Consider the following 15,198-nt stretch of genomic DNA (forward strand, 5'->3'; position numbering starts at 1 on the left):
AGACTGGTTTGATGCAGCTCTCCATGCTACTCTATCCTGTGCAAGCTTCTTCATCTCCCAGTACCTACTGCAACCTACATCATATTTAAAGAAAGTAATAATAATAATAATTTCATGGTGAAGGAGTACTGATTCCTAATCATGCAGATCAAAACAGAATACCACGGTTAATGTTCTTATTCTCACATTAAATTCAAGAGACAGAGAGAGAGAGAGAGAGAGAGAGAGAGAGAGAGAGAGAGAGAGAGCAGTTGCTTTCAGTCATATCAGATGACTGGTAGAGCTACTAGTTGCAAAAACTGCAGAGACAACAAAATTTCGTTCATTCCCTACATAAATCCCAGTGAAAACCCCAGCTCAATAATTACTGTCGACTAAGCTCAGCATGACGTATAGCAAAACATGGAGCATTAAATCAAGAAATAATTGCTAAATATAGCTTTTATTTTGAAAGTTGCACCAAGAAAGAATATTACGCGCCTGGATAACAGGACACAGCATCACTTGTAAACTTTTAGGCAGGGCGCTGTTAGATGCTACTGCAGGGAAAACTAATAAATTACATTTCTAATGGACATGTTCATATAATTTATTTGATCTTTCATATTATCCAAGATCTATTTTTCACAGAAAAAACTCATACTCTTTAAAAATTTTAATGTAGACATAATTCTCAATTCAGCAGAAAGCAGTAATTTTTAAAATAATGCTCACCAAATGTGTCTCTTCTTTTGTTTGATTGGAGCAGTACGTAAAAAAGGTCACAATTCATTAAAGTTATTCTTACAGTAAATTCAAAACTTCTGTGTGAATATATAAACATTCTTTTCAAGAAAATTCAATTTTCTGTTTCAGTACAAGAAGCAGATTGTATCTACAAGATACAACTGTGAAACAGAAATGCTTTCTACCAAGTCAAAAATAATACATTTGTAAGGAATATACTTCAGTATATATTCTACAAAGTATAAACCACACTATTAAATTCAAGTTGGCGGGAAAAAAATGAATAGCACACCTCAGGTAGACAGTATATTATTCAGCTTCTCACTCCTTTAATTAATCAAATTCTAGACAGCAACAACCTTAATGCATGTCTTCAAAGAACCAATAAAATTGACATAAATGTTATGTCAACTGGGAACAGAAATTAAGGTACAAGAGATGAAACTTACACAAACCTACTCAACATTGTTATTGTGTCACGTCAGTTTTTTGTTGATATTTACTTGTACATATGAGGCTGCTACACAAAGTTTTAATGATTGTTTGCTGCTCAATGTCCAGACATAACCATCTCAACAGTGAATACAGCACATAACTACAAATATCTGCTGGCATATTTGTGCTACCTGCTACTTCCATTTGTCAGTTTAAAGAGGCATCTACATGGTTCTTGTGTAAAGTTAGCCACCATTTTGCAACTAGGTGCTAATTTTTTCAATGCATGATTTTTCATTTGAAACAAATATTAGTTTTTTTTTCATTACATCTGATGAATAAGGAGTAACAAAAAGGTACATTCAATATGTTTGACAGTTAATGCTTAAAGTGTTTTTGTAACTGTCACTAATGTTGACAAGAATAATTTAGTAAATAATCAGCAACTACACTGAACTAAAGAATCTATTACACTGCTGAAATGTCACTATTTCACCATTACATATTTCTCAGTGTATTATCAGTCCTTTAGTAACACATGTACTGTATCAGTAAATTATGGATGTCATAATATTGCAAGACAGAAGATACAGTTTATCCTTTATCCACAAATAAATTACCAAAAAACATAGATTTCCACTTTAATAAAAATACAAACATGTTTTAAAGATTTCTGACAATAATCTTGCAGCAGTATGGCAGGAATAAAATGAAAACTATTTTCCAATAAATGTTTATTTAAAAAAAAAAAAAAAGTCTCTCAACACAGAGAGAATTTCTGAGTCTGACATTACATTATATGGCCAGTAAGTAAATATTATACAGTGCAGTTCTCTTTCATAAGAATTTTTGGACTGTTGCTGATTTCATTTTCTATTTATATATATATATAAATTGAACATCTGAATTACAACAATCATCTGAATGATTCCATGACTCTTGCAAGAAGAATGTGTGACAAGTTTTTTCTGCCATTTTCACAAGTAGGCTACTACTGCAAACTGCAGTCACAATAAGTATTAAGGAGAAAAAAATTCTAATTAAGACCAGCAGGTGATAGTTTATTATTCTACAAAAAAACCTGAGAAGGGATAAACAAATACAGGACAATTGAGAATTTTTTCCAAATTTGAAATATAGATTCTGGCTGAATGAATGAAAACTAACAGCTGATAAGCCTTTCCAAAGTAATAGAATGAGAACTATAAGGAAGCAAGATAGAGAAATAAATAAATACAAAATGAGGTCATATCTCTTCTTCAACAAATACAGCAGAATACCTCATATGAACATGTATGTCTAGAAGACAAAAATAACAAAATTAATGGAAAAATCACAGAATTTCTAGCATTTATAAAACAGATAGTTTCATTTTCTTAAAAATATCTGACTCATTGTTATGTCTACCTTTGATGAGGCAAGACACAAATTGCTAGAAACAGAAAATTCCATTATTGCACAGCCTTCAACTATTAATTGTAAATAAATACTTTTGCAAACAATAGTTTGTTATCACACAACGGCAAATCACTAGTCCACTAACATCAATATTTACAATTTTATATAATACCCATTCTTTGGGTAAGAGGAATTGCTGGACCAGTCAGACACTGTTATACATAAAAATGGTCTGCCATGGCGCTACAAACACATTGCAATAAAAATATGAGTGTCTGCTCTTCAGTACAACAATCTGAAGTTAAAAAAGGTGATTTCACAGCACTACTTCTCAAACTATATGTAACTTTAGAGAAGATTATGGGCTACATGAAGTTACTAGTTGATTTAACAATTTAGGGTGTCAACATTTAAAACACTACAAATGAGCAAGGATCAATACATGTTAAAATACAGAATGTGATTGTACTATAGGCATTCTTGATATCCCAATACATAATTACATGAGCAAAATGACGGGTGTCTTAAACCAATTCCAACATTTTTTTCACTTTTATATAAAAGTGTATGGAATATATTCCAATTCCATCCACAGTGCACATGCCAGTCTCACTTTGTTTACTTCCATAATACTCTCCTGACACTAGCAGATACTGGACATAGGACCATCAATAAAGCCACAATTCCAAAACCCAGTTTTCTGGGGGAAAGGACATGTGGAAGCCAACAGGGATTCCAGAGTTCATAAGTTAAACTAACATAACATGATTGTCATCATGGCTGGTTCATAGTGAACATAGTGGCACCATTGTTTGCCATACTGTCCAAGATATTGCTCACATAATGTGCAACATCTACTGACTCCTGATCACTTCTGACAATGAACTCATGCTCCAGCAATTTACTGTACTTTGGACGCTGTGTTTCTTCTTTAATGAGGCTGAAATAAAAAAGTTAAAACAATTCAGTTACATCTTATAGTCTACAAAAACATGTTTCATCAAAACTACACGAGAAAAGTGTTACAATGCACCATAATTCACAAAAGAAAACTATGAAATTAATTTAAAATATATTATCACCCACCCTACCTCCCCAAAACACACACACACACACACACACACACACACACACACACACACAAAAAATCACAAACTAACAGTAAATAATCAAAATATTACCAAGTATTAACAAAGTTTACAAATTCCATTGTGAAATGATTTCCATTATCATTGGGTGAGAGGCGAGGAGGGTCGCCTTGCACAACTTGATTAAGTTGATCGAAGACTGAGTTCCACTTTGGGTATGGAAAATGACCTGTTGCAACTTCCATGAGAGTAATTCCTAAGGACCAGACATCTGAGCGGACATCATAACCACGTGCTCTGTGAGGATCTATCCTCTCCGGCTGTAAAAGCAAACATTCATTTCAGTGAGAAACAGGAAATGGAAATCAAAGCAAAAGGTGAACAATATTTAATACAATTTGTTACTGTGGTATACTTGCAGACAAAGATTTCACATCATGAATGAAAGTTTAAACAATACTCCTGTTACCTCCAGACATATATTTGTATCTGCACGGACTTATAAGGCATTCATTACATTCAGTCTCACTTGCTACAGGACACAGAGTTTATGACTTACACTAAGATAAGACTCCTACTAAAATTTTGATGTGATGTTTATTGACAGGATATCAAAATGCGTGCGTGCGTGTCTTTATTGTGTTATACATAGTCCAGTCAAATTAATGTGACCACTTGTAAAAGGACAGAAAAAACACCTTAAGCAGTGTGAAAATGTAGTTAGAGAGTCAATGAGGCTCTGGAAGGTACAAACAGAGATGTGGAGATGTGCCAACTCCAGTGCTGTGGTCAGCTGTGCTAGGCTGCTCTGTTGAGGATCCACGGAGCAAACAACCCAATTGAGGTGGTTCCACAGATTCTCAATTGGATTTATGTCCAGGAAGTTCAATAGCCAGGGGAGTTTAGCAAACTGATCCTGGTGCTCTTGTAACCATGCACAAAAATTGTGAGCTGTGTGACACATTGCATTGTCCTGCTGGTAGATGCCATCATGCGAAGGAAAAACCAAACTACATGAAGGGGTGAACATGGTCCCCAAAGACAGATGTGTATCTGTATTGCTCCGCTGTGCCTTCCAGAATGATGAGATCACCCAGGAAAAGCCACAAAAACATTTCCCAGACTAAAACACTTCTTCCTGCAGCCTGCACCCTTACAATGACTGTCACAGGGCCACATGCTCTAATGGCCATTTGTCCGGTGGAGCATAAATTGCGATTCATCTGAAAAGGCCACCTGTCACCACTCTGTGGACATTCAGCTTCAGTACTGGCACACAAATTCCAGATTTCATCGCCAAAGTGCAGCACTCAGCATGAACCGAGTGCCTGCTGCAGAGGCCATATGCAGCAACATTCACTGAACGCTCATTGAGAAGATACTATGATGGTCCCTTGGTTCATCTGGGTGACCAGTTACTCAACTGTTGCATGTTTATTTACCCATACACCTCACTGCAACTGCCTTTGTCATCTAAGGCCAAAGGTGCACCACAGATGCCTCGGCACCAGTTTTGGATATTGCCATTTTGTCACGCACAGAATGCTTTAACCACTATGGTACACAAACAGTTTATAAACTTAGCCAGTTGAGAAATGCCATTCTTGGCCCGAAAGCCAATGATCAAGGAAGTCATATAAATCTTTCTGTCCCTGCATTACAACTGCACCATTTCTCTCCCCATCACCCTCCCCAGCACACTTTATATATGTTCCACTGATAGTGACGACCTGCTGTCTGTGAGTGATTATTGCCTGCTGACATTGAACATAGAAGTTTGTAGCATTACTGTGACTGGGTCATATATAACTTTAGCAGCAAATATCAAACACCAGTTGGAAGTAAGTATATTTAACCAATAACCTGTGCTTGACTCATTTTGCTTCTGTTAGTGTCACCAACATATAAACAGAATGAATAGAACATAGAACATTGTAACCTAGACTAATGATGTTCTCCACGAAGCTAATGCAGTAACTTTCATTAAACAAAGAGGTTTGGAAAGGACTTCATTTTGTGAAAGAAAATGAAAAACCTTTTTCACCCCACTTTTGTGATGTATAAATTTAAAAAAATCCGTGTAATGTTTTCACATAGTGTGAATATGGTACCAGCACAGCTATACAATTTACTGGAAACAAATGAAAACGTATGTCAGACTCGGACTCGAACCCGGAATTTCCCACTTTACACAAGTGGTCACCTTAATCGCTTTGGCTATCAAAGCATGCTTCATGGACAAAACTAAACTTCCCATACTGCTTGCACAATTACATGATTTCTACACAAGGAGGGACATGTTCAGTTTTCTCATCAGGTTGCTCAGGCTTTTGCATGAACTATGTTACTCCAGTGTCTGTATTTGACAGTGTCTGTAAAGTTCAATGGACCAAACTTAACAGACACTGTCAAGTACAGACAATGCCTTAATGTAAAGTAAAACAGGCCTAACAGTGGCAGTGAATGGAATACTTTTGATAATTTTAAGAGCTTCTTTGGGATTTTATTGACTTAATTACACTTCACTCATGGATATGACATGCTTTCAACGGTCCCATAATTAATAAAGCATTAGTTCTCAAAATTAATGTGTTTTATCAATTAAAACCCCCAGCATGACACCTGAAAAATCGTTTACATAAGGGTGATTGATGCTTGATGTGCAATGCTGAATCAGTATACAACTGGTTTCACCCCCTTTTATACAAGTCTCATGCATGCATCAGAACACATCAAGTGGCTGTTTCCCTTCTCTAACACTGGAATGAGCAAAATGTACTGTCTCTTCAGTGATTGTATGATTTTGAGAGAACTTCAGTTATGTGTTGTCAGAATTCTTTTGGGGATATCTAAAAGGCACAGTTTTAAGCAACACAGATTGTTCAGAACAAAATAGCTTAGCACAGTGACAAACGATGGACAACAAGGGCATTCCCCAATATCATACACACTAACTTTAATGTTATTCAGTCACAGTGCATACAAGATTTATTTTATAATCTCACACGAATAATTTTAGAGCAGTGTTTTTATTAGTATTGCTTAAAAAAATTCTTTGGCTTGAACTTAATTTTTGGTTCTAAAAGCCCACAAACAAGTCTCACCCACTCCTCCAACACACACAATGCTCCTGCTACTCATAAAAAAAGAACTGTCAAATGTAGTTACATATGCAAAAAAAAAGGCTAGACAGTTGGTCTGTTGAAATGCTATAATTTATGGAAGTGAAATTTATCCACATCAAAGAAGGCTGCAAGAAAGGGCTATATGAAACTGTATGATTTATCTTGTACTTCAAAAGTATGGAAAGGTGATGAAACTTTTCCTTATTAAACGCAAAAGATTATGGTAGTTGGATTGTCTTTCATAAAATTTAGTGAACATAAAGAAAGTAATGAAACCTTGTTCTTAATTCTATCATCATCATCATCCATCCCTCCTGAATAACAACCACCTCCAGACTACTCTCAATGTATTATTGTCTACAGTCTTACACGTTCTATATTGCACTAGCATGTTTACTAATGTTTTCTAGCTTATTTCCACTAGATCATTACCTCTGACTTTTCTTATTTCTTGAGTTCAACAATACTTTCTTGGTCCATCTATCATTCATTAGCCTAGCTACTTGTCATGCATATCTCCGTGTCATTTTCATTACTGTCACAATTACATCTGTCATGCCAATCTGTTTTCTGATTCCTTTGTTTGTTTTGCTGTCCCACCAATATATGTTTCTCAATGGCTCACTTTGTAACCCTCAACTTTTTATATGGTTTTTGTTAGCTACTGTCTCATAGACATGTCTTCAATTGAGAAAGCACAGAAAAAAATTGACGAATAATAATAAAAAAAAATAGTTACTTGAAGATTGTGAAATGTGATCAGTATACACATTGTGATAGATATCAACAAAGGATACAAGATGTATTCTACAAGCTTATGACAACATTTACAACCAATACAGCAAAACCAGTTCAGTTCGTCAGTGCTATGAAACTACAACTACCAACAGCACAATGAGGAATAATCATCAAGTCATGTTGCGCATTTGCTGCTATAGGTAATTATTTTTAAAAGTAGTACATTATTATTTGTGCAATAATTTAATAGTAATTTGGGTGTTTATAGTTTTCATTTTCATTAACTTTAATAGAAATCAGAATTATAATACCAATACTAGAAGTGCAATCAGGAGTAGTTACTGGAAAACATGATAAAAATAAGGGAGAAACAAGTGCTAAATTCAAACATTTAGGATCTCTGGACATTAGCAGAATATGACTGAGCAGAGCGTTAAAAGCTTATAATACACCCACGGGAAACAAACCGTTGGACTGAAAAATTACCAATTCATGACACTGATGTGGGTGTGCCAACTGTAAAAATCGTTAGTTCGCCTAAACAGGTCATTTAAATATGCTAAATCTCATGTTAGTAAATTGTCGAAGTGTCTCTAGCAAGATCCCCCGAGTTACTCTACGAAATAAACAGTAGCAATCCCAATATTGTATTAGGTAGCAAAAGCTGGTTGAAATCAGACACAAATAGCAGTGAAATTTTGAACTCAGATTGGACAATGTTTAGGAAGGATAGGACTGATGCTATGGGGGGGTGGTGTGTTCATTGCAGTTAAAAGCTGCTTAAACACAGTTGAGATCGATACTGGGTTGGACTGTGAAATAGTCTGGATAAAGTTGTCAATCACACAAGGAGTGACCATTGTATTAGGATTTTTTTATAGACCACCAGCATCCACAACAAATGTCACAGAATGTGTCAGGGAAAGTCTTGAGTACATAGGAAATGAATATCCAAATTATCCATTAGTTATAGGTAGAGACTCTAATCTGGCATCCACTGACTGGGAAAATTACACATTTATCACAGGGGGCAGAAGCAATATTTTATCTGCAGATTCTAAAAATAACCTCAAAATATTTTGGTCATACATAAAATCTATGAACGCTATAAATCATTCAATACCTTCTCTTGCTGACAGTACAGGTAATGTAATGGAAGATGATAAACAGACGGCCGAAATTTTAAACCTAGCTTTCAAAAACTCATTTACGGTAGAGGACTGCAGCACCATTCCCCCTTTCAATTATCGAACAAACACAAGGATGGCTGGCATAGTGTTTAGTGTATCCGGGATTGTAAAACAGTTAAGATCCTTAGGTGCCAAGAAGGTATCTGGCCCAGACAATGTGCTACAAATATAGCACCATTGTTATCTATCATCTATCAGAGATCATTGGAACAGAGGAAAGTTCCACGAGACTGGAAAAAGGCCCAGGTCATAGCAATCTATAAATAGGGTAGAAAATCGGATGCACATAATTACCGGCCAATTTCACTGACATCGATTTGTTGTAGAATCATGGTACATATTTTGTGTTCAGACATAATGACCTTCCTAGACTCTGAGAAGCTCATCTGCAGAAACCAGAATGGTTTTAGGAAACAGCGGTCACGCGAGACACAGCTGGCCCTCTTTGTACCTGATATAGAACAGGTTCTAGATACCGGCTCCCAGGTTGATGCCATATTTCTCAAAAGGTGTTTGACTCGGTTCCGCACTGTCGCTTACTCCAAAAAGGATGGACTTACAGTCTATCCGATGACATATGCGATTGGATAGAAAGTTTTCTAACAGACAGAGAGCAGTATGTCGTCCTGAATGGGGTGACTTCAAAAGAAACAAGCATAACTTCAGGTGTGCCCCAGGGCGACGTAATATGTCCACTGCTTTTTACGATTTACATAAACAATCTGGTTGATGGTATTGACAGCGGCATTAGACTGTTTACCGATGATGCTGTAGTCCACAGAAAAGTAGTATAACACGAAAGTTGGCAATAAATCAATGAGGATTTGCAGAAAATAAATGTGTGGTGTAATGACTGGCAGTTATCTCTCAACATTAGTAAGTATAACCTACTCCATGTAACAAGGCAAAAATCCCCATTAATGTATGAGTACAAAATAAATTTCCAGTCTTTGAAAGTGGTAACATCCTTCAAGTATCTGGGTGTGACTATTTGAAATGATCTCAAATGGAATGATCAGATTACACAAGTAATGGGCAAGGAGAACTCTAGATTGTGGTTTATTGGTAGAATCCTGAAGCAATGCAGTCCTTCAACAAGGGAATTTGCTTACAATACATTACTTCGTCCTGTCTTGGAATATTGTTCGTCTGTATGGGACCCTTACCAGCTGGGTCTGATTCAAGAGATTGAGAAGGTCCAAAGAAGAGTGGCAAGATACGTGACTGGTACATTTAGCCATCGCGAGAGCATTACAAATCTCATAGAAAGTTTGAAGTGGGACACACTTGCAGATAGATGATGCACTAAATGGAAGGGGCTGCTCACTAAATTCCGAAATGCGATCTTCATTGAGGATGTAGAGCATATATTTATTACCACCAACTTTCAAATCGCACAATGATTACCATTCAAAGATAAGGGAAATTTGAGCTCGTACTGAGGTGTTCAGACAGTTGTTTTTCCCTTGCGTGATGCACGAGTGGAAAGTGGAACGGGGGGGGGGGGGGGGGGGGGGGGGGGGGGATATGACTTAGGCACGAATTGTGCCCTCCGCTACACGCCTCTTGGCTAGTGGAGTACATATGTAGATGTTGATTTGAACATACAGAAAGGCCAGAAAAAAGCACAGAGGTAAAGAAACAGATGCACCAAGATACATGCAGGATGATACCACAAATCATGTCAGGGCAGAAAGAGACAGAAAAATGTAAACAATATAAGAAGGCTGCAAGCAAAGGGGGGAGGAGGCAGTAACAAATCTTTACTGACAAATACTAGATCAGCTAGTTAAAAATTAACAGAAGAATGAATGCAGCATTAGATATGAAAAGTTAGATTACAACTAAATTAAAACAAAATTGGATAATGAGTGAATTAAAACCAATCCAGGAATTAGAAGTAGCAGTAGCAGAACTCTCAAAAATATATGGGTACTTGAGAAATTTTCAAGTCTAAATCATGACCTAAAGAGAATTAAGAAGAACACACAAAAATCATCAAAAAGCAAAAACGTGCAAGATTTTTAGAAAAAGGTAAATGTGTTCAAGTTTATGTTGAGAAAGTGCACAGGAACTGCAAAGCCACTGTCAAATCGGGCATCATCAGCTACTACAGAGCACACATTACAGAACACAAAAAAGTATGGCAAATGTAGTGTAGTAGTATTTCCAGAAAAAGATACAGCAGTAGAGCACTAAGCTTACTGCATAAAGTCCAACAAACACAATTTAATATTAAAGTAAATTTTAATAAACTTATGCTAAAGTGGAATATACACTTACTAGCATTTTTTCATGGTTTTACTGTCTCATGCCAAGCACATGCATGAATGCAAAACACATCTGTTTTGTGATTAAGTATTTGAAAGGAAAGGCTGCAAACTGGGACAGTGGGTTACGCACAATTGGAAATGAGAATCTTGATCTTATCACTTGAAAAGCAACATAATATCGAAAAAAATCGACCTTGGCACAGCAGAGTATGGGAAAAGAAAAATACAAACAAGATGCATATGCAAATATTTTAGTACTGGGTTACAAGAGTATGTACGAAAATAGACTTGGCAAGAATGATCATTGAATGCTAAATGTTGTTAGATTTGAAACAGAAGAGTACTAGAACCAAACCAAATAAAATGATAAAAGGCATGGAAAACAGATAGTACAATTAGAGAAGAAAATCAGCCATGATTAAAAGACACAATAGGAGGAGTTAGCATAAAACCTAGTAAATGTTGCTATAAACGAAATTATATGATCAAATGATATTGGCCAGGAGATCCCATCTGAGGTCGTTTGACTGCCTGGTGTGAGTATTTGTATCTGATCCAATCAGGCACTTGCATATCTTTGTGATGAAGATGAGACGAAATGATGAGGACAACACCAACACTGAGTCCCCGAGCAAAGGAAATCTATGACACGGCCAGGAAACTAAGATTAATGATATGAAGCTATAAGTTTTATTAAATTCCAAAATTGTTAAGGCTTTCGTGGCCACTTGTTGACAAACTGCCTATTGGCTTCTGTCTCGGGTTCTTCGGCCGATGTTCATCTAATGATTTTTCTGACGTTTCGCCAGCACGAGTGGCTGGCATTGTCAAAGCTTCGCCCTCCATTGCCGGCAATGGAGGGTGAAGCTTTTATTAAATTCTTGCAATGAAGTTTGCGAAAACTCTGAAAGAATGTATGAAGAACTTCTGAAAGCTGATGACAATATTCCAAGTTTTTGTATATGCACTTAGTGCTGGCCTTACACACATAAAACACAGAAGAGCCAAAGAAACTGGTAAACCTGCCTAATATCGTGTAGGGCCCCCGCGAGCAAGCAGAAGTGCCACAACACGAGGTGGTGTGGACTCGACTAATGTCTGAAGTAGTGCTGGAGGGAACTGACACCATGAATACTGCAGGGCTGTCCAAAAATCTGTAAGAGTACGATGGGGTGGAGATCTCTTCTGAACAGGATGTTGTAAAGCATCCCAGATATGCCCAATAATGTTCATGTCTGGGGAGTTTGGTCCCCAGCAAACATGTTTGTTTAATCTCAGAACAGTGTTCCTGGAACCACCCTGTAGCAATTCTGGATGTGTGGGGTGTCACATTGTCCTGCTGAAATTTCTCAAGTCCATTGGAATGCACAATAGCCATGAATGGATGCAGGTGATCAGACAAGATTTCTTAATTTTGTGCCATCTTTCAGAGTCGCATCTAGGCATATCAGGGGTCCCATATCACTCCAACTGCACTTGCCCCACACCATTACAGAGCCTCCAACAGCTTCAACAGTCCCTTCTGACGTGCAGGGTGCACGGGTTCATGAGGTTGTCTCCATACCCATACATGTCCATCCACTCGAAACAATATGAAATGAGACTCGTCCGACCAGGCAACATGTTACTATCATCAACAGTCCAATGTCAGTCTCGATGGGCCCATGCGAGGCATAAAGCTTCGTGTTGTGCAGTCATCAATGGTACACAAGTGGGCCTCCGGCTCCGAATGCCCATATCAATGATGTTTCATTGAATGGTTCACAAGCTGACACTTGTTGATGGCCCACCATTGAAATCTGCAGCAATTTGCAGAAGGGTTGCACTTATGTAACGTTGAACGATTCTCTTCAGTCGTCATCGGTCCCGTTCTTGCAAGATCTTTTTCCGACCGCAGCGATTTGGAAATTTGAAGTTTTATGGATTCCTGATATTCACAGTACACTCGTGAAATGGTCGTACGGGAATATCCCCACTTCATCGCTACTTCGGTGATGCTGTGTCCCATCACTCGTGTGCCGACTATAACACCACATTCAAATTTTCTTAAATCTTAATAAACTGCCATTGTAGCAGCAGTAAATGATCTAAAAACTGAGCCAGACAGTTGTCTTTTATAGGTGTTGCCAAAAGCAGCACTGTGTTCAGCCTGTTTACATCTCTCTGTATTTGAATACTATACCAGTTTTTTGGCACTTTAATGTATTAGGTACTGTTAGATTTACAGACATGAAACAAGGTATTCAGAGGCAATGTTGGTTGTATATAAAAAGTTTAGATCAAGAAGGTGATTTGGCTGCAGTGGTATAAAATATGAAGATGTATTTTTGAAACAGCCACAGATGTTATTAGCACTCAAGCAGGCGTGTCTATGTATAAAGTGCACCAACCACAAATGATGTTATCTTGTATTGTTCCATTGTTGTTTTTCAACTGCGGGCCCATATTTATTTTTTCTTCATTGTTGCACCTTACACTATGCTAAGTTATGTTGTCATATGTTCAAGAGTGTGGTAGTAATATAAAATAAACAGCGAGTTAGGTGAGAAAAAAAAATTTACGACCCATGCAAGAAAATGACCTAGATTATGAACTATCAGCATAATCCCACAATGAGGCAATCATCTATGAGATAATTAGCAACTGAAAAGCAGTTAGCTGAGATCTGGTGCTACTGCATTCAGTGGGTCATTACTGTGGGGTGACACTTGTAAATGGCAACAGAATGATACAATGGAAGTTTATTTTATCACTTCACTCATATAATGTAAGTTTATTTTATAGTCACTAAATTAAACTAACACTAAACTGTGATATTGCTCATACATGTTTACCTTGGTACCATAAAGAGATCTATTCTTGACATATGTACAAAGTATGCTGTGTGCCTGCTCGTGTTACAGAAAACAGCATACGCACTCAAAGGTTAAGGGACTGCCATGTAAAATACAGGGTGGCAAAGGAAAAGTGGCCTTGAGTAAGGACTGCTCGCCAATTCCAAGCAAATTGTTGCCCACCATGAGCAGATACAACAACAAATAGGTAAACATGTAGTAATAAGATTGTAATGAAATAACAAATAAGCTATTGCAAGCAACAGCTTCAAAACAACAGACGACAACTGGTGGGCATCAATGAGTAGCCTAGTACTTGTGGTCGGTTTTTCATGTGCCACCATGTAGAAATAAAGGAACATCAGTTGTACATAGTGCCCATTTGCCTGACAAAAAAGAAGAAAGCAATGGACATCAAATTTCAAACGATATTTTTATGGTGTGTAACTGAAAGATCTCCAAGTCAACAGAACAGTTCTTGATACATTAAATTTCAGGAGTGCAGCTTCAGTTTGTTGGCTCACTCTGAAGACAGCTGAAAGGTACATAGACGAAATAGTAGAAGAAGAATTAAGAGTTTATTTGGCTTTAATCCCAAAATTTAAAGGATCTGGTTATTACACTGCAAAAACATGAAGATAAACAACAGCTTTTATTAGTTATTGATGTGAAGAATGGTGAGATATGATCTATGTTGCATACACGGAAAGTGAATCAGGCTTTTTAGCCTAAAAGCCTGATTATATACACTGATGAGCCGAAGCATTATGACTACCACCAACCATTTAGACTGCATGCTGCCTAGTAATGTGTTAGGTACGTGAAATGAAAGGAAAGTATGTAAGCGGAGCAGAGACAAATGGGGAATCATTCCAGTGACAATGCAGGCCACAAATGAGGAAATCCACTGATAAAAGGCAGACTGTCATGGCCTGGAGCACTGGAATTAGGATCTTGGAAACAGTGAAGCTAGTCGGCTGGTTGTGTCCGAATGCTGTGGACACCCGTGGAATGTATTTGAAGGACAGTGAAGTCAGGAGAAGCGGCATAGTGTTGTGTAAATGTTATCAACCTGTGTGACCAGAAGCACATGCCTCGCTGAGGTGGGGCCCCTTGTATGCCTCAGCATTACAGAAAGCTGTACTGTATGTGTAACCAAAATGGTGAGATATCTGTGGACCTGCCAACCAAATATGTGGTTCCTGAAGAGTGGCAGCAGACTTTTCAGTAGTTGCAGGTCGACAGTCTGATCTGGTCTTGTAACATCAACCATCATGGTCTTGTTGTGCTGATACTATGAATGGCTGAAAGCAAGGGGAAACTACAATCATTCTTTTTCCCAAGGACATGCAGTTCTTGTGTGTAGTTAAATGACCCCATCATCTTGGGTA

The 15,198-nt window shown here is 37.5% G+C and overlaps 1 protein-coding gene across 4 annotated transcripts in view; it reads right to left on the bottom strand.

Moving 5' to 3' along the window:
• Positions 1-1,397: 1,397 nt before the first annotated feature.
• LOC126162596 (dual specificity mitogen-activated protein kinase kinase 4-like) overlaps positions 1,398-15,198 on the bottom strand; it is a 138,861-nt gene continuing 125,060 nt past the window's right edge. For all 4 annotated transcript variants that reach the window (XM_049919205.1, XM_049919204.1, XM_049919203.1 and 1 more), the window contains 2 exons: positions 3,741-3,967; positions 1,398-3,499 (listed from right to left, as the gene is read on the bottom strand). In XM_049919205.1, the coding sequence (XP_049775162.1) occupies positions 3,334-3,499; positions 3,741-3,967 (393 nt within the window). In that variant the 3' untranslated portion in view covers positions 1,398-3,333. The remainder of the gene's footprint in view (positions 3,500-3,740; positions 3,968-15,198) is intronic.

This window comes from Schistocerca cancellata, chromosome 2 (genome assembly GCF_023864275.1).
Source record: "Schistocerca cancellata isolate TAMUIC-IGC-003103 chromosome 2, iqSchCanc2.1, whole genome shotgun sequence".
NCBI classification, from domain to species: Eukaryota; Metazoa; Arthropoda; class Insecta; order Orthoptera; family Acrididae; genus Schistocerca; species Schistocerca cancellata.